The 20,313-nt window shown below is 41.0% G+C and overlaps 1 protein-coding gene across 1 annotated transcript; it reads right to left on the bottom strand.

Moving 5' to 3' along the window:
* Positions 1-6,059: 6,059 nt before the first annotated feature.
* HADH (hydroxyacyl-CoA dehydrogenase) lies at positions 6,060-19,442 on the bottom strand. Its single transcript, XM_082051949.1, has 8 exons — positions 19,263-19,442; positions 16,293-16,421; positions 14,842-14,999; positions 12,467-12,593; positions 11,761-11,850; positions 10,273-10,345; positions 7,591-7,707; positions 6,060-6,546 (listed from the first exon to the last, which is right to left on the bottom strand). The coding sequence occupies exons 1-8, from the start codon at positions 19,389-19,391 to the stop codon at positions 6,428-6,430; spliced, it is 942 nt and encodes a 313-aa protein (XP_081908075.1). The 5' UTR covers positions 19,392-19,442; the 3' UTR covers positions 6,060-6,427.
* Between the last annotated feature and the right edge of the window lie 871 nt (positions 19,443-20,313).

The raw sequence follows: 20,313 nt of genomic DNA, 5'->3' as shown, positions 1-20,313 counted from the left end.
CTTTAGAAAATTAAGTTCAAGATTTAAATAAAACTAGGACTCCCAAACTCAGGTTCTTCCATAAAATCATCTTCTTTAAGTTCTGAGAGGCATTTTACTGCTGAAAAGAAATCATTGGAAGCTAGATACCTCACCTGCTTAGACAGTCTGGAGAACATCACTAGGCTTCCAATTGAAACAAAAGGCTTTTAAAAATCTCACCCTAAATTGCAAAAAGAGAAAGAACTGCAACATCAGCTGTAAGGAGCCCATCAGCCCCCTTGTCATCTTCACAGAAATAAGGATGTCAAGTAGTTATCAGAAACATTTTACCCTGTATAACCTCTTTAGAGAAGACCACCACCAATAAGCCTGTGAAATAGAAATGCGGTGTATCTCACATGTGCAGCTTCGCAGGATTCAAACAACAGGTCTCAAAGTTGATGTGACGGGACCATCACCAATGTCTATTGCACAAATGTTTAATAGATCCATTTGAGTATGGATGGATAATGAAGCAAAAAAAAAAAAGGGGTGGGGGATTTTATTTGGTGCTAATTCACCACATGCAAATTCCAGCTGTTTACTGTAGACCTACCGCCAAGCATACGCTTCTTCCCACCGCCCTCTCGCTGGTCAACATGGTTAATCCACAAGATTTTTGTTGCTGAAGCCAAGACTCCAAATAGGGGGTTTAGATTACTAACGACAAAAAATTCACATTCTTTAACTAGCAAATACTGTAATGGTTTGCTCATTTACAGAAAACCACCCCAGAAGTGGTTGCTGGCAGAAAAATGGGACCAGAATAGAAGAAGCTGTTACCAGGCAGGACAAGGATGCACCAAGCAAAGCAGCAGTGAACAACAAGCTAGGAAAAAATCCTGTTATCTGGCAGCACGGAACAGCCAAAGCAAGCGACAAGTTCCCCTGTGGCCTCCAAGCAAACGTCTCGTACTAAAATATCCTCTTGTGCCCTGACCAACTTACAGCATCTGACCAAGGCTGGAAACGTCACTTGGCCTTTTCCCTCATTGTGATGCCTCATGCCAGCACATGACAGAAGAAACGGCTCCTCGAATAACTAGGTTTGGTGCTTTGTATTATTCCTACCCCAGAAGCAACCAAAACCCAGCCAGCATTAGAGCTTTATGGTGCTAGTTTCTCTGCAAAGAATGCATTGCTGCGAGTTCCTTACTGTTTATAGAAAACCAAACAGAAAACCTCGAAGGGAGTGAACTAACAAGTGCAAAGCTGCTTTATGGGCATCAAAACCTAAGTCTGACTAATATCAGTAACAACCCCAGAACTCATTACATACTGTTCTGTGACCATATATATTTAAGACTCTGCATTGCACTGCATTTATAAATTGTAACACATACAAGATAGCAAATGGTACATAAAAAGGGATTTCAGTTTTAACATGAGCTTTTGAGAAGATCATAAAATGCAAGACAGATCATCCTACAAATCATCTTTACAGTTACCAGACTGTGGCTCTACTTAACCCTTTTCCAACAGAATCCAGCAGAAGCACTTTCCTCTGGCTGCAAACAACGGGAAAAGCTACTGAAGGAACATGGAACACGAAAAGGTCTAGTTCTCAAAAGAACGACAGCATCTGCTTTTGCTCCTGGTCTCAGGTCTTCCAAAAAGCACAAGGAAAGAGGCATCATTCAGGTCAGTTTCATAATTGCTCATGTGGTTGGAAACTAGTGAATAAAAATACTGAAATGGGGTTCACTGCTGTGATACTAATTAGAAAAGTAAGAACACAGCACCGTAGCCACAGGTGCAAGACGACTACCGCCCCCTTGGAAAAAAATAGCTCCCAAACTGTTAGCAGTAAATTTTTATGGAAAGTTGGTCACTACAAAAACTGCTTCTGGTTTGCCTACATCTTTAAAGCCACTGGGTTCTGTAAAGTGGCTTTCTCTTGAAGTAAGAATGACAAGCATGCATTAAACTTTGGCAATTATGTGTTGATGGTTTAATAAAAATTATTATATGAAGCAGTTGCAATAACCATCAGCTATATATCTATCAAAAGACACAGGCTTGAAGAGCAATACTCCGAGACATGGAAAACATTTTGTACCTCCTGATGCTACACAGTGGATGCTCACACAGAGTTCACCACCTGTAGTGCCACAAAACTTCTCCAGTCTCTCTACAAGAAGAATTTTTCATGAAATAAAAGAAGTCAGAAGTGCTCTCCCTAAGTAACAGCAAAACCAGCACCTACTTTCTGAAGGCTGATCATACTCTTTTTCCACCACAGAACAGTGTAATTCCATCACCTTAGTGCTACTACACTGCGGATGGTTTGCTGGTCCCTACATCCTCTGGCACCCTTCCTTTCTGACCACAGGGATATGTTACATCTTGCTCATTTGCAGACTTTACCGGCCAAAACCTGGCACAAAGTCAGGAACACACAAGACCTTTTCGCACCAAGACAACTGTTTGGGCAGGCAAACTGGAAATACCTCTTTTTCAGATGCCATTCTAGTAACAAGTACAGATTTAACCAGGCAATCACGTCTTGCACTTCACTTCACACGGCAGGTTTATTTTCTTCTCTAGCCTGATAAACATTCACTGGTTTATAATGAGAAGAGATTGACTGGCAAACCTCAAAAGTTTCACAGGTATCTGAAAGCGTGATAAGCGCCTCATCCACAGAACAAACATAGGGAGAAGAAACACCAAATATATGGCATTAAGAAAACAAAACCAAAACAGAACTCTGAATCTCATTTTGAAGCCGCTGTCCTGCTTTTTGGAGGCCTGATTCACCGGGCTGGCAGCACTGGATCCCGTGGCTCTGAAGAACCCATGACAAATGCTGGAGTTAACTCCTGTCTTGTCAACAGGCTGCTGTTCACAACAACTGGGATTTGGAGGACGTTTGCGTTGTCACTTCAAAACCCTTGGTCAGATGGTTTCGGGGAAAAATACAACTTGTCTAAGAGAAAAGGTATTTTTTCAAGTTGTTCTATGCAGTTGTTCAGTCAACTCTTCTTCCTACTGCAGAAAATAAGGCATCGGTTCACAAAACTCCCATCTGGCCAAAGCTGGGCTATTCACTTCAAGGCAGCTACTCATTTCCAGGGCTAAACTTCATCAACAGGCAATTAACATACATTTAATTCTTTGGCAATGCTGTTTTCCCAGTTAAATTCCTACCAAGGTGATGTTCTTCCAAGTCTTCACAATGAAAGAAGGAGGAAAGGAGAAAGTAACAAACTCTACTTTCCACTCCAGATTCAAATCCGTACCACAAATTGACATCGATATCTCCTAAGGAAATTATTCTCCTACAGTAATATAATGGAAAAGCTCAATGACTTCTACAAACACAGATGTAGATTTAGAACTTCAGGACATCTGCACTCAACGAACAGGCAGCTGTTACTACTGACCCACATACAGGCATCACTGTGCTCAGTTCCATTAATGGAAAATATTTCATTTGCAAGAGTAAAGCCAAGTTTTAACTTCTAGACTGTTAATTCCTCTTTGGATCAACCTTCACTGCCATGTCTTGCACTTTACACTCCATAAGCCACTCATGCAGAGCATCCTCCTTCAGTCCCATTAAGATTCTGCTTTCAACTCCCTCTGTCAAGTTTGCTGTGCTCCCGTCTTCTCCCCAGGCGTGTCGGCAGCCAGGATGACCATAGATGGAGCAGGTTTGGCAGCCAAAATGACCCAGATGCTGAACCTGGAGCCATCTGACCAGCTGCAGGAGCTGGGCTCCCATCCGACTCCTCTCAGCTGTTGGCTGTCAAGCTGTCCCCAAGCTGTGCCAAGCGGACATCTCTAAGCTGTGACCAAAGCGGGGCAAATGCTCTAAATCTGTGAGGCCTGCTGACGGAAATGATAACGAAGACTTAAGGCTCTACAGGTAGGCAGTGAGGGAAACCAAACACCCTTCCCTCCTTTCTCTTCTAGCCCCCATTTTTTCCCACAATCTCTTTTTCCTTATTAATAAAAAATCAGGAGGAACAGACTGGTGAGAGCAGGTCCTAGTGTGAGGTACTGAGCAGCAGGAGATTCCCCTTCCCTCATCAACACGACATGAAGTGGAAGGTGGCTCATGTACCCCCACGCCAAGCCACAGGCACGGCAAGGGCTGGGAAATAATCTTTATTAAGGGAAGATGGAGACAGACAATTCCTTTATTACTCATCTGTTACGCCTCCTAGACATCTTTAAACTGTCAAAGCTGCAGAAATTCTTGTACAACTCAGGAGCAAACTATTTAATATCCCGCTTCTGATCAATTTTATCATGATCTTGAACCTCAAAAGGGACTTCTACATCGTCCATGCCTCCTCAGTGAGGGGCTAACGAAAAGACTTACCTTGATCCAGTGGTCCCAGTCATTGGATTGCCACTATGCATTCTGATCTAGACTTAAGGCAGAGTATTTGAAGCTTTGGCCCTTTACCTCATCTTTGCACATCCTGGCACAGTGCTCCACGTGCCGATAAAGTAAATCATCCCCACCCACCAGTAAAGTACCTTCACATGGCCAACTCGCTACTTAGAAAAAGAAGCCTCTTCTGAAACATCAAGCCAAATTTACAAATGCCTCTTTCAGGTTTCTTGTATATATTACATATACACATACCATACCTGTTAGAGCTCCTCAAAGAAAAACACTGTTGTAGAGAAAGTTTGTTGTTCTAAAATATTGCATTAAATAGCGAAAAATATTTTGCATTTATTATTAAATAGCCTATGCCTTGCTATAAACATAAGCATTTCCAAATTAAAGATGATCTTCCAAGTAAAGGGAGAAGCCTCAACTTAATTCTGCCGAAATGTTTTTGTAAAAAAATGAATAGCATTTTTTAAGACACAAGAGTAATATACATGTTCCCATTTTTAATTACTACTGAAAACAGGAGTTCTGAAATAAACTTCGCCCTGCAGAACTTAAAAGTCACTAAATTGAATTACAGGCACTAAGGCCCTTCAAGTGAAACAGATCTTCAGGTGTAGACTGTATTTTAGGAAAACCAATTCCATATAACAATATATTAGTAAAAGAAATAGACTTCCTACAGTACCACTTCTTTCCTTTAGCCCTCTTCTTTCAAGTGATCCAAACTCACATCTGTAATTAGGAACGAGGATCCAACAAACTGACCATCTTTATTCTCTACTCAGAGACTTCTTGTGCGATTGTGTGCAAAGGACTTAACATCTGCCAGCCTCAGTCTCTTTATATGCAATCTGCATTAGATGTTGGTAGAGGGAGGAAAAGGCAACTTAGAGTTAAATAATTATTCATAATTCCTTTAATTAAAATATACATATAAGCACTCAGTTTGCAGATCCAAACTAAACAAAGTGAAAGAAGGCAACTACTCAGTTGAACTGGAACTCCAACCCTCACGCCCACTTGCTCTGCAGTATTTGGAGAAAAGGCAGATCTGCAGCACATGAACAAATCTGGGCTCTGCTAAGCCCCAGAGAAATAAATTTGCAAAACAGAAGACACACCAACCTGTTTACACAGTGCAAATTACAATTTCAGTCCCCTGAAGTACTACAGTGCTACTACAATAGTAGTATACTGTATAAAAACAACACTTAAATGAAGAGCCAGTAAATAAAGCAAATTTACAGGACTCTAGAAAGCATCTGAAGCTTTCACTAGCTTCCTGGATTAGTTAATAAAATTCAAACCTGTTTTAGGCCCTTCAGAATAGAAACCACCTCTAGGTTATGTTTCTACACCACCTAGCAAAAGGAGGCCCTCCACCTGTAATTGCAAATGCCGGAAAATCCCAACACAAATAATGATTTCTGCTTTTAAATGCTGTATTGGGAACGTTCTGTCCAGGTGACAGCCTGCCATTGCCAGATTTTTACTTTTAAAGAAGACGGCATTCAAATACTTATTGTTCAAGGCACTGTAATTTACACCTACAGATCAGCACTGCGTTCAAGTAAATCCCTAACAAAACAACGCTGCTTTTCGGTTGCTACGTTTTCCAGCATGAAAAGACACTGCCACCCAGTGGACTACAACCAAGTACATCAACTTCAAGCCACACTACTCAATACAGAATTGTTGAAATCTTTATTTTTCAGAAAGTGCGGTTATTTGTAGGATTTTTTCCCGTTAATATAGTAATGTTCCGAATACATAATTTCACTTGTCATTCTGTTCTGCACCTGAAAAATCAATATCTGGAGGAAGGCACTGTACATATAAAGTTTTTCAGAATTACTTAAAAAAAATTATCTACCCAATCAAGCGTTCAGCAGAGAAAGAGTTAACTAGTGCGATCACTCAGTTCAGAGGTGGGTTATGTTCTAAATGCAGCTTGTGCCATCCTTGGGAAGGCTGAAACAGAATTCACCTGTAATATGGCAATGCTGAATAGCATACACAGATATTTTAACACCTCTCGAGGTCTGGAGTTCATTTGTATTTGTAAAATCCTTCTCCAGTCTTCTTACCCAGCTTCTTCTCTTCTACCAGTTTAGTCAGGAGCGGACTGGGTGCAAAAAGAGGATTGTTGGGCTCTAACTGATGCCATCCTGGTGAAAGAAAAGAAGTGGATGGATTAGCAAGAGTTCTGTTTATATGCAAAGATAGCAGAGATCTGCATCTCCTTCAAAAAATATATTAAGTGTTCCAAAAATGAAGGAGGTTTGGAACTTAGTCTAGACTCTCTGCAACCCTTCAATACAGCTTCATAAAGCACAGCTCAGTATTGATGATTATAAGCAAATCTAGCAATTAGTCCTTAGGTGTAGTCTACTCCGAACACCTTATCATCTCCATGACTGAGGATTTTTAATACTTTAAAGGAGAACTTTTAAAATATAGTTAAGTACGAGGAAATAAAACGAAGGCTATGCTGAAAAGAAATTCAAGTGGAAAGGAACTCCAAGTTGAATTTCTACCTGTGAAAGGCATGGTCAGTTAGAACAATATAACACTACTCCGCAGTATTGGCTAAAAGCAAAAGAGGATTCATTGAAGATGCCATTTTGAAAGTGTCATTCTGCCTCAGAGAATATTTAGGCTGCTCTTTCAAAATAATACAACCATCAACAAGCCATCACCAGTTACATCTCTTCTTTTGTTATTGTACAGACATTCATCCACTTATCAACTGAAATGAAAGGGAGATGGCATACTCGCATCTTTTAAGGAATTTATTTGGTTTCCTATTATTTGAGAATGAAAACCTGGCTGGCAGAAAAAGAAAAGGTAGTCTCAACATTTGGGGTTTCTTTAAATCAGAATTTCTTACCTCCAATACCTGTCTCTCTGCCCACTGATTCTTTTTAGTTACATAAAGTTCCACTAATGTTATTATCATTTTCCACTGGAACTTGATGAAGTCAGGGAATCCACACTGTTCTGTCCCCATGCACAGAGACCACGGGCACACAGTACAAATGCTGTGCTCATACAGTAGTCTGAGCTTAATTCTCTTGCCTTTCTCCTCAACAGTTAAAAAGCTATGCCATAAACATTTAGTTTAAACTAATTAAGAATCAGATTTTCATCAGAAAATTAATCTACAATTTAGTTAAAAAGGGGAAAAATAGAAGAAAATAAGCGTGCAGTACCATCCATAATGTATTTACTGGTATCCAACCCAACATAGTCCAGCAGTTCAAACGGACCCATGGGATAGCCAGCCCCAAGCTTCATAGCAACATCAATATCTTCCTTTGATGCATCTCCTAGAGAAAAGATTGACAGTTTGATGAACAGAGAAGATTCTGCATCTGCTTGGCACCACTTATAAATAATTAACAAGGTGTTATTTCACCCTGGTGCAGCTCTTCACAGAAATCTCTGCACGTTTCTGAACCACAAAAACTGGAGTCAGCATACACATGCTGGAGTATAAAGCTGAATCTCACATACACACCAAAAAAAAAAGCACCCTACAACCTGCTTTCCATTTTTCCAGCTTTCTCTTGCATTTCAATACAGATCACTATGCTATCGATGGAGCCACAGCTACTGTGCTCAACCTGTCAGAAAGACCAGAGGGCAGATAGGAGTGACCTGAAGAGATTGTGCAGGATGAAGTTAAACAAACCCCAGAGGTACTTGTTAAGTAACCTCCAAGCTCAATACGTACAGACATTGAGTGTCCGAAAGCCTGGCAGACATAGCCCGCGCAATTTATACACCTCACATCAGAGAATCTTAGAAATAAACTTTAAAAAATCTCTTGTAAAGGCAACAACTTCAGTGAAAGTTCTGTATGAAGTAATAATTTTAATACATCTCCTTTTACTCTTTAAAATGGACAATTTATTTTTTTTTAAATCACATTTTATTTCTGAGAAACTGGGAAAATTAGCCTAACCTAATTCTAACATGATTTCAATTCCCCGAATTCAAACGCACATAAATCTTGAACTCATTTGAAGTTGATGCAGACGTACATACTTTTTAATCAACGGGTTTGCGCCACTTCGTTTGTCAAACTTGAGACTTGGCCACCTGACTGTATGCAGTGTTAAAATACAATTAAATACAGTAAAAGGACACACAAGGGTTGTACCCCTAGTTCATGCAAGTCTCCTAGTTTAAAGCAGACTTACTCAGAAAGTTGACTGACTGCTTTTTTAGCTTTCCACTACAAATATTGCAGTACAGGCGACCATACATTAATATTCATAGTATGGCCTGTTAAATCACTGGTAATATACCAAAGGTACTTCACCTATGCAAAAGCACATATTTAACCCAAGGAGATGTTGTATAACTATAAACTCAAGCACTGAACCAATAAAAGGGCATTTCAGTGCCAGAAAACAGACCTGATTTCATACTAATGTGGATGACAATCTGGCTCAAGTGTCTACTCTGAGAATTAATGCAAAGAATATGATTAAAATTTAACCTGATTCAACGGAAAACGTGAATTAGAGGACAGCCATCCGGCTTTTCCAAACATTAGCCAGCTTTTTAAATAGATTCCATTAGAGTTAAAAATTAATAAATTGAGAAGTTTGGAAATATCCTACTGTTGAACAAAATACAAACAGAATAAGGATGAAATCAAAATATTGTTTTGCTTAGGCGGAAAGCAGTCGTTTTAACATACAATCTCAGTGACTGTCTTCTTTTGCATCTAATTAGAAGTTCTGTTCTCTCCTGAAATATGCATAATGATACATGCCAACAAAAGCGCCTCTTTCACACACAATGGGGCATCCATACACTCTATTTAAAATTGTTATTTTTCTAAGAGAATAGTGCCCCCTTGCATCCATGCCTTTGCCTTTCAAGTCACTAAATTTGCTCTTTTCTCCCTTGGAGATGGAATTAGGTACATCTGTTGATGTATAAACAAGTAGTGTTGGCTTATGTATTTTTTTTTTATGGAGATTAAACCATCTCTTCCATGTGCTATAAAAGAGATTTTTAATATTTTAAGTATATTGGGGGGGATCCTGATAATGGATCTGTACAAAAACAGATTTCAAAACCAAAATGTTTCAAATAAATCCTAGTAGTGTGGAGCTGTGAGCAGAGCGGTTGAAACAAAAGCAATCATACTCCATAATTTCCTCTTTATCCACTACATTATTGGCTTTTTCCCTTTCGAAACGATTATCAATGCTTTGAAAAATTCAGTGGTTCTTCGGTGATTCATGATTATTTCTACCCGCCCTCAGCATTAATGTAAAAGAGACCAGCAGTGAGATGGGAGTTCCTAAAGAACCTATGTCTTAAAAAAAAGACTTAGAAGAGAAACAGGAGGTTGTATGGGGAAATAGTGGAGTCCAAATCACTTGTATGCTGGTACTGTAGTGTGATACTGAGTATTATACTACTTACCTCACATGAAAACTGGTGTTTTATTTCGCAAGCCCAACATAAGTGAACTCAGGAGAACTCTGCTAATGGTCTCATTATGGGGTTTTTCAACCACACTCATTAACATCTCTCAGAATGGAGAGAGGGAGGTTCCTGATTAGTTGGCAGAGGATATTTTTACAATGGCACTATGCTCACCTTGTCATCTCCAAACCACAACCATTGCCCACCACCAGAAATTTCCCACACATGTAACTAGTAGCTTCCAATTCTGCACATACAGACATTCCAAAGTGAACACAAAGTCTTTCCAGCTGCCCATATTGGCTCATATTTTATGTTCACTATTCACTTCCAGCCTTTAAGGTCTGAAAGTTCTGAGGGAATCCCAAGGCTTTTCTGAGGGGATATAACATTTAGCAGTGTTATACACCAACATTCCCTGAAGTCAATATCCCAACAAGTACCTCTCTCAAAAAGTCGAACAGCTTCCAGCATATATGGCACCAAGAGACGGTTTACAATAAACCCTGGAGTATCCTATGAAAAGAAAAATAATGGATTCTAAATAAACATGTGGATGAATAAACAAATAAATAAACGAAGTGGATGAATACACTTATCAAATCATCAACTTCTGGTACTCTCTAAACTGTATTTTTCATCTATCTGCTCAGTATTAAAACAAAAAGGATTAATTTCCCAATCAGGGAATGGCACAAACATTCATCACGACTAAGAACAATAAGACTACTACAAGCCCCAACTTAAGTAATCTCAAAACAATTTAAAGTGGCCAGTTGGCAAACCTCTTTTCTTTAGCGAAATTCTGCTGATACAATTTCCTGAAGGATACAAGACGACCAGTTCTTTCCTAACAGTTACTACTAGAAACACTAAGGAGTGCACTTCTGCCCCACTGCTCACTGGTAAGCCATGCTATTGACAGTTAGGATCACTCCAATAGCAAACACCAATGCTATCAATTAAAAGACAAGATACATGCTGTCAGAAGAAGATAACAAACTGATACAGAACTTCCTTTCCACAAGCTTTAATCTAAATAAAAGAATACAAAGAAAAGAGAAAGACCCTTGCAAATATAGTATTATTTTGTATACTACTACTGTCTCAGAAGTTTAATGTTCATGCCATTTTATCTCAATATTTAATCCAGAGAATTCCAAGCAACTTTCCTTCTGGGAAGGGACAGTTCAAATATGGAGACTGCATTACCCTCTACCCAGGCTAAATTCTAACAATAATTTATCATATATTCTGCATATTACATACTACAAAACCGTGACAGAAACAGAAGTCAACTAAGGCCACAGAGCAATTTAGCAGTACAGCCAGAATTAAAGTCCAGCGTCCAGATGCTGAATTACTGGTAACTACTGGATTGCAGGCCCTTCTTTTTATGACCAAATATGTCCTGGGGGCTGTGAAACTCAAGGCAACAGTTTGCATAAAGGTACCCAGACCACAACTTAATGGTTTGGGAAGAGTGTGCTTAGGAAGTTGGGTGTTCCTCAAGAGAAAAACAAAACCAAACCAAACAAAAAACAAAGCTGTGAAGCAATAAAGATTGATATTGGTGTAGTTACTGCTGTCTTAAGCAAAACTTGCACTGAGCGCACACCCTGGAGGATCCATCCAGCTGCCTCACGGTACAACAGGTAGTAGTGTTGTCTCTAGCATGGCTAAAGACGAGCTCTTGCTTAAGCATTCCAGTCCCAGCTTCTGCAGGCCATCTAGAGTCACTCTGTTTTGAGGAATTTGTGGTAAATGTGCATGTTTTCTCTGTCAAAATGATTTTAATACTGAAAAGAAACTGGACAAAAAGCAACCTGGCTATTCTTGAAGTGCTCTTACATCTACTAAAACCTACCACCTTAAAAATTAACAGTTTTCAAGAACAGACCTTCTGAACCCTATACAACCAGAGTACTCACTTTACAACTGACAGGACTCTTTCCTACTGCTCTACTGAAATCCATAAGTGATTCAAAAGTCTTTTGGCTGGTCATTGGAGTCTTGATGACCTAGAGAGAGGGAAGGTGGGGAGAGCATAAGCAAATTTACATGCAGAATCTCTCTCATTTCCCAGTACAGCAATGATTAAACTGTAATCCAGAACACTATTCCAGAAATTCACAAAACAAGAGTAATATTAGAAATTGTATGATGTAGCCAAAGAGAGTATGTTTAGAAAAGACATCTGAAGAGTTATGTAAAAACTTCTTTTTATACTTCCTTAAAGATTGGGAGATATTGTAATACAGACAACTCATTAGGAACATTGAAACAAACATGACTGACTTGGTTTCGAAAGTCACAAGGCAGTAAGATTTCACCTGCACATCATTTTCTATTGATTTCTAAACCTATAACAATCCAATTCCTCTGTCAGTCATTGGATGACTTTGTTCGAGCTGTCAGTAGTTCTTATTAACCAGCTTGCCTGAAACCATTGCTATAAATGGCACCAATGTTGGCAGTTCAGAACTTGGAGGAGTTACCTCTGGTCAACCCACCAGTCAACAGAGACCCTCTGGTCACTATAGGCAGCTTATTCCATACTAGAAGAGCTTCAAACTCTTTAATCTAACTGAATTCTTAGTGATGACAGTTGCACCGATGATGTTATGAAACACTGACCTCCACAAGCTTCATCATAGGCACAGGATTGAAGAAATGGAGCCCACCAAATCGGTCCTGCCTGGTGGTGGAGTTGGCCAGCTGCGTGATTTGCAAGGACGAAGTGTTGCTTGCAAATATCGTATGCCTGGAAAAAAAGAAACACGGGGAATGCATAAATGACAGCTATTTTTCTGACAGTAGGAGACTGGCACACTAAACATAAATAGACCCCCATCGTCTAACCATGCACAGAATTCTCAGAAATATTCCTGCAGATTATCCTTCATTCCCCACCTGTAAAAAAAACTTCTCTCAATAAAGCATGGCTTTCCCACCCCCCTCAATTTATAGATCCGTTTTGAGAGGAACTGTAGTTCTTTTATAGAGAAAAAGGAAGAGGAAGTAAGTTAATTGTGTTTGGGGTTTTTTTTTAATGCAATGCTCTGTTTTTGTGCTGTCACCTGATTTATCATCATTGGAGAGGTCATCATAGCGTAAATATGGGAGACAAATGCGTGGCTGTTGCAGCTGCGGAAACACGAGACGCACGATACAGTACAAAGAAAAACGCCGAGTTTCACTCATCTTAACTTCCAAAGGCATAATTGTTCACCTTGTCTGAGCGACTGTCATACCCAGCCTCTCACATTTCGATCAGCTATCAGCCACCCCCGCAGTAAGTCTTGAGATCTAAATTAATTATCATGGGGGTGAATAAAGCCTCCTGCTTCCTCCTAACACAGCGAAACACTCACAGACATTTGTGCCTTTCCCCACGCTGCTCACGCGATCTGCAACTCTATATTCCTCACCTAATTACAAATTACCACTTGTATATAACAGCTTACATTTTAAACACTTGGCTACTAAATTTCACTATTTTACTAGCTTTTCTTTCTTTTCACCTAGGCTTTCTACATGGCAACCCATATTCTTCACCATTCACTTCTCTTTTCTTTACCCTACATGTAAGGTATCTGTACATTTAGCATAATTTTTCTTAAAAAGGCTTCTTGTCTAATGTCATTTGTCCCAATGCTGCAAAATCACACCTTTTGCTACAGAAATGAGCATATCTGAACAATTCCCAATATCTTTTAACACTCTGAAATGTAGAATTTTATGTTTTAAGGCAACTATGCTTATAAACAGCTCAGTCTTACAAAAAACAGCCTCAGGTGTTCCAAAAACACATATTATTAAATGAGGCTTCAAGTCACTGTGCCCACTTTTCCTTGCTGACCGGTTCTAGACAGTTTGCCATTTAATACACTCTGATTTGCTCATTAGCTTTCTCTGCTCACTATGAACAAAGACTCAGGCAACCAACGGCCTGTTTTCACAAAATCTAATCATGACAAGGTATCCTGATAATTGTCAAAGGCACCTACTTACTTTTGTCTGTCAGAGTAAGGGTAATAACAAGTGCACTGTTGTTTGTGATCATTTATTGGTTTTAGAAGTACCAGGTAATTTTGATTATAGACCATACGAGACAGCCTGAAAATCTCCCCAGGCTGAAGTCAACTAATGATAACATCTTTTCTCCCTTGACATTATATTCAAGCCCCAGCTTGCCTAGCTCTTTAGTTAGCCTAGAACACCTCTTAGCCAATACCCCCCGATTTAGCTGTACTAGTTAAAACCTCAACCTGCAAACAGTCATGGTCTTGTGATTCTGAGTCATCCATGACAAGGACCAAGCTTCTCAGGCTGCACACTCAATAGCGTTTCTGGGTTTGGAAATAATTCAACAGTAACTTCCAACAGTTACAAAATATAGTTCAAAGAAAGTTCCAGGGACTGTAAGCAACTGAGTGCACGCTATGAAATTATTTACACTTTTACCTCACACACAATAATGAGAAATGAGCTATTTCCAAATCCTTGTAATACAAAGTAAAATTAATTCACTTAACCCACTATTGTGCTGTAACTTGCAGCTAAGAGATTGAGACTTCTTAAAACTTGGTCATGCCTGGTGTGCTGAGAACAAATATTTTATCATCCCAATTCTCTATTTATATATGGGAACATCTATGTTAACCAAAGCCCATGCACACCAGGACAAGTTTATTCTACTGTTGTGCATTTGCATTTGAATGTGTTGAGTAGATGGACAAACCTTGTGAGTACACATACCCAGAAGCACATCAAATGAAGCAATGCAGGGAGTAAGGAAACCTGGTTGGACACACCTGGAAGTGTTTGTAGCGTATGCACCTGGCACAACAACAATTCCATACCACATGACAGTCTGGAGTTAGTTAAAGTGAGAAAAACTCCTGTTTTTAAAAAAAGCAGCTAAGACAATGCAGAACTAATGGTGTAAGAACAAAACCAGAAGATACAAAAGTCTAAGTTTCAAAAGGTAACAGGAAAAATACACGTACTCTGGAGCAAACTTATCCAGCCTCTTGAAGAGCTCATTTTTAATTTCCTGGTTCTCCACAATGGCTTCTATCACCAGATCCGTGCTGTGGACCACTGCTACCGCATCTGTGCTTGTTGTGAGGTTCTTCAAGGTCTTCTCAATGAACTCAGCACCAGCCTGAAACATTTCCAAGAAGTTGCAACATCTATTTACAATGATTTAATTTTAGTTTTACATTCAAATCCCTTATTTTGAGCCCTCGAAAAACTCAGTCTGCCACATTTCCAACCAGTGAGTGAGTTCCAAGTATATACGTGTACAATACTTTCACTGCCAAGAATTCCCTAGCCAATCAAATCTGCTTCAAAGCAAACAGGAGATCTTTGAATTCAGACATGTGCTTGTTCATGAATGCTTCAGGAAATGAAATGGCTTACACCCACTATAATTTCAGTGCAAATGTGAGGAAAAATCATTCTGTTTTCTGACTAGTGAATCTGCCAATCACTGACATAGTTTGTGAGGACAGAAATCAAACAGAACTGCAAGACTTTGAACCAAGGGTAAATGGAGACACAGTACAAGTGAAAACATACCCACACGCTAGTGTATCATGTCATATATAAAGTACAAGCATCATGTGAGCAATTTTCTTTTGGATTAAAAGACTCCCCATAATTTTGTATAGGAAATTATACTGCTCTGGTTATCCTCGTATTACTATATTTTTTATTCTGTACTCCCCCACACAAACAAGCCCTTTTTTATTTCCTTTGTCTGCTGCATCATTCATGCTGGTAATCATCAATACCAGTATATATGTTGATATGCATCAAGAGAAGAATTGAATCTGCTGTGGAATTTAGAGAAACAGGCATAGCAAAAAATAACCCTTAGGATACTTGAGATACAAATTTAGATGCACCAACTGCTCCACAGTGACTTGCTGTAAGTATTACTCAGTAATGTAAATGCAAAGTATCTTATACATCTAATTCATGTTATTTCAGGGTAGTTAAACTTGCACTTTCATTACTTTTGCAGTAATCCTGTGCCCAAGTCTTAAACAAGAGTCCTTAGAAAGGTATTAAGGCAATTTTGTTACTACTGGCTTGTGGACAAAATTGGTACATTCCCAGGCAAGCACTCAAAGACAGCTTGGTATTTATTAATTTAGAATTAATAATCTGGCACCATTTCACATTTAGCATCTGTTTTAAAAGGTCACTAAGTTGTTTTAAATCTTTATCTCAAGGCTGAAGTCTATGAAGGAAAGAAAATAAGGTAAGACAGCTTTCGGTCTCCCTGAACCAAAACAAAAAAATCCAAGTTCCTCAGCACACTAGAAACGTTTTCTTTCTAAGCCAGTATATTATGCGCTATTATGGATAACTGTACAGAACATCAGAACTTCAGTATGGGTAGTTTTATTCTCCTAAGTTTTCCTAGAGGTATAAAGAAGATATCAACCTCAGGCTTATCCGCAAACTTCTTCTTTGTCACTCTCTTCAAACTCTCTTCAATTCCTTTTGTAGACTTCTTAAGGATTTCATCTGACTGGTCTACTAACACCACAGTGTGACCACTGGCTGCTGCAACCTGGAAAAACAACAACAATATCGATTTCACAAAACAACCTACCACATTAATTTGTGTTAGGGCAGACAGTACACTAGGCAATGAATTAGGCAACAGAGAAGTAAAGAACATTGAATGAAGACTTATGCACTTAACTAGAAAAATCATAAAAATGTGCATGCAGTTGGGGCAGAGGGGAAGAAGATGAAGGTCTGAACTTGAGGAAAATCAAATCTATTTCCCCCTGACCTGCATGCAGAACACTGTCTATGCCTGGATCCAGCGGCTACGGCTGGAGAACAAACAGCTGCCTTGAAAACAGCAAGTGGCTCAGCTGTGATCCCTGCATCTCGTAAGGAAAAAGGGCTGCGGAGACCAAAAGCGGCAGGGTGAGCAGGTGGCGTAAGAGATGGCTACCCCGTGCTCCCAGGTCATAACGTAACACAACTCTGCCCTCAGGCCATTAGTGTCCCTGCAACATCAGGAACGTGACAGCGGAGCCGGGAGAAGTGCAATGTTCACCACTCACGCGCTCTGCATGGACCTGAACGGCCCACAAACTCCTTCTTGTTATGTACTTGCTACAAACATTGGCTCGGCTACACACAGCACTACTGGGTTGGCTTTGTGGTCAGTGTTAATTTCAAATATATAATGTCATTTTCTCACATTGAAACTGTCTATTAAAAATCACCTGTTCGTTACCTGTTACTTCACTATTCATTAATGTTTCTCTTGTTAGTTAGCAACAGCCTTTCAGAATTCTTGAACTAACAGAGTTGTAATATAATAATTGTGGAAAATGGATGTTAAATCATGGTTCCACTGTGTTTTTAAAGTCTCACAACTTCGGAGCTTACCTTCTGCAAACTTTTACTCTACATTTACCTTGCACATGGAGACTAAAGATTCTCCTTTGCCCACAAGACCTACTGATTGATATGAAAAACACAGAAATATCTCCTGAAGAATAGCATGGTGCTATTCTCATCCAGGTTGCTTCAGTAATCCAGCAGATAAAGAAATGCCAGACCTTCCTGACATTAGTATAGCTTTATAGCAGCACAGCTTTAACAAGGTGTCAGTCTGCAGCTGGACATTTCTTTCTCTATTTATTTTTTTTCTTAATTTCACCATGGCCATTATTTAATAAAATCAACTGCAAAAGAAACGTTTAAACCAAGCCTGGGCTTGCACTCCCAACATGTTACCTGCTGCTGATCATTTGCAATGGCAAACCAAGACCCCCCACTCTTGAGAGAACAATCAACAGCAAGGACTTTTATAAGTGATGTTTCACTGATAATCCACTTACAATTACACTATCACTGACCAGTTGGCAAAATAATCATAGAACAAAAATCATCTCCCTTTTCCTGGCTCATTCTTATCATATTTGCATGGACAGGAGGTTGTACCATCTCCTTGCAATTCAAACACAAGCTCACACAGACTCTTCTATCAATGATCTTTCTGAATATTAAATAAAAAGCACAAGAGTGCTGGGGACTCAATTGTGCTGTTTTAATACAGAAGTCATTTTCACATGGCAGAATCAGAAAGTGTAAGTTCCTGGCTTTAAGCTGTACATTTTAGCAGAGGTTAGCTTCTCATGACAGTATGAGAAAGCAAGGAAAGAGAAGGGATAAAGTGGAAAATCTTTATTAATAGGGTGCACAGGAGACCCCTGCCCCCCCTCCCCGGTGTTATAATAGTCTCTGCTTTGAGATAATTTTGGATTGATAAAGCAGAGGCAGATGGTCAGCAAAACAATCCCTGGTCCTTCACAGCGGCAGGAGACTGCAACCCGTTGCTGCCAAATACCAGACGTGTTTCTCTTGACAAGCTGCTCTCTGAGAACGTGCAGTCCAACAGAATACGTAGAGAGTCCACTTTCCCTGCAGAATTACAACCTTCGCATAGTGTGCATCGTTTGCAAACGTGAGATTAACTTCCTTCAAAGTTCTTTCAAGGTACGTCCAGTGGAAACCTCAAGTATCGAGGTACAGAGGAGTGCTTCTACCAGGCTGATTAATAACAGCTAGCTAAATCCTTATTAAAAAATAGCCTCTATACTCTTCCTGCTACAGATCTGCCAGGAATGAGAGAAATCTTCAGTTCTGAGAAAGAAATTCATTAAAATGGAGAACTGCTAATTATGAGCTCCAGCTTTCCGGTCAGTTTCCGCCTGGGGATACCTGCATGCTCCAGTTACCCTTTCCGAAGTTTGTGAACCACCCTCCTTATCTTGGGCAACAGACTTTTTCTGTAAATCAAGTAAATGTCTGAATCTTAAATCACTGACAGGGCCGTTCAGCCCTCTGCCTCAATGCTAACAGCTTAAAGCTGAACTCGAAAGCCAAAGGCCTGAGATTAAACACTGGGAAAGTAACTCCTACTTAAATATTAACCACTTCATAATTCTGCAGATGACTGACAGCTACACGTTCACTGTATTCTACTTCAGTAACTTGTACAATGTCACTTGATCTGCTCCCTTAGCCAAGTTAGAAGCTTCTTCCTTGGACTAGCGTTTCCCAAATAGCATTACACGCTGCCTGGTTTATTAGCAGTCCACACATTGTCTTAAGAACCACCTTAAACAAGTTAAAAGATTGACCTTGGTGGTTCCGCCCGCTCTCTCTGGAGCGCCACACGGGAGCGGGCTCGGCTGGGGGCAAACAAACGCGCCCGGGGGGAACCGGGGCTCCCCCGCCGCCCCAGCGCGAACCGCGGCGCTGCCCCAGCGCCACCCCCGACGGGAGGCGGAGGGGCCCGCCCGAGGAACGGCCGCCCAACGGCCGCCATGGCGGCGCCGCCTCCGCTTCCCCTTCCCCGTCCCCTCGGCCGGGCCGCGCTCACCTGGGCGATGCCGGCGCCCATGAGGCCGCCGCCGATCACCGTCACATGCTTGACGATCAGCTTCTTGGCGGCCGCCGTGGTGGCGGTGGAGGAGGCGGCGCGCACGAAGCGGCGGGTGGCGAAGGCCATGGCGAAGGCCCGCGGCGCGGAGCGAGCGGGGGAAGGCGGCGGGGCCGGGCGGGGCCGGGCCGGGCCGGGCGGGGCCAGCGCTGCGCTCCGCCCGCGGGCGGGCTGCGGCCGGGCCCGGCCGGTCACCGCGGGGACAAGCGCGGTGGGTCCCTCGCCTCCGCTCCTGTTGACTCGTTGAAACGCTGTTCTGAACCAAGAGGGATTTAGGCTTGTGTTTAAAATTAAAATTTGCCTAGTGCTTTACTGAATCAGACAAAAAAAAGACACCAAAAACCCCACCAGAGAAAGCCTGGGTGAGAAAGGGAAAAGGCTGGATTCATTATTATTTTAACAGCAGCCCACTCTTCCAAATTAGTTGATACTTCTGAAGGCTGTAAGTGGTGGAACTGTTTTTAGGGTCATAAGTTGGTGTAAGTATTTACTCTGAATAATATTTTGTGATTCATCCTTCAGGATCATCGAGTCCAACCATAACCCAGCCAAACTCCAGCACTAAACCCTGTCCCTAAGAACCTCGTCTAAACGCCTTTTAAACCCCTCCAGGGATGGTGAGCTATAGGGGTTTAGCCCCCTACAGCTCACTATTTGGCAGCCCCATTGCCCCCATAGCTCACTATTTGGCAGCCCCATTGCCCCCCAAGGCTCACTATTTGGCAGCCCCATTGCCCCCCAAGGCTCACTATTTGGCAGCCCCATAGCCCCCTATAGCTCACTATTTGGCAGCCCCATTGTCCTCCAAGGCTCACTATTTGGCAGCCCCATTGTCCTCCAAGGCTCACTATTTGGCAGCCCCATTGTCCTCCAAGGCTCACTATTTGGCAGCCCCATTGCCCCCTATAGCTCACTATTTGGCAGCCCCATTGCCCCCTAAGGCTCACTATTTGGCAGCCCCATTGTCCCCCAAGGCTCACTATTTGGCAGC

The sequence above is a fragment of the Streptopelia decaocto genome, assembly GCF_964273445.1.
Source record: "Streptopelia decaocto genome assembly, chromosome: 4".
In the NCBI taxonomy this organism is placed as follows: domain Eukaryota; kingdom Metazoa; phylum Chordata; class Aves; order Columbiformes; family Columbidae; genus Streptopelia; species Streptopelia decaocto.
This window is presented reverse-complemented; position numbering and strand designations above follow the sequence as displayed.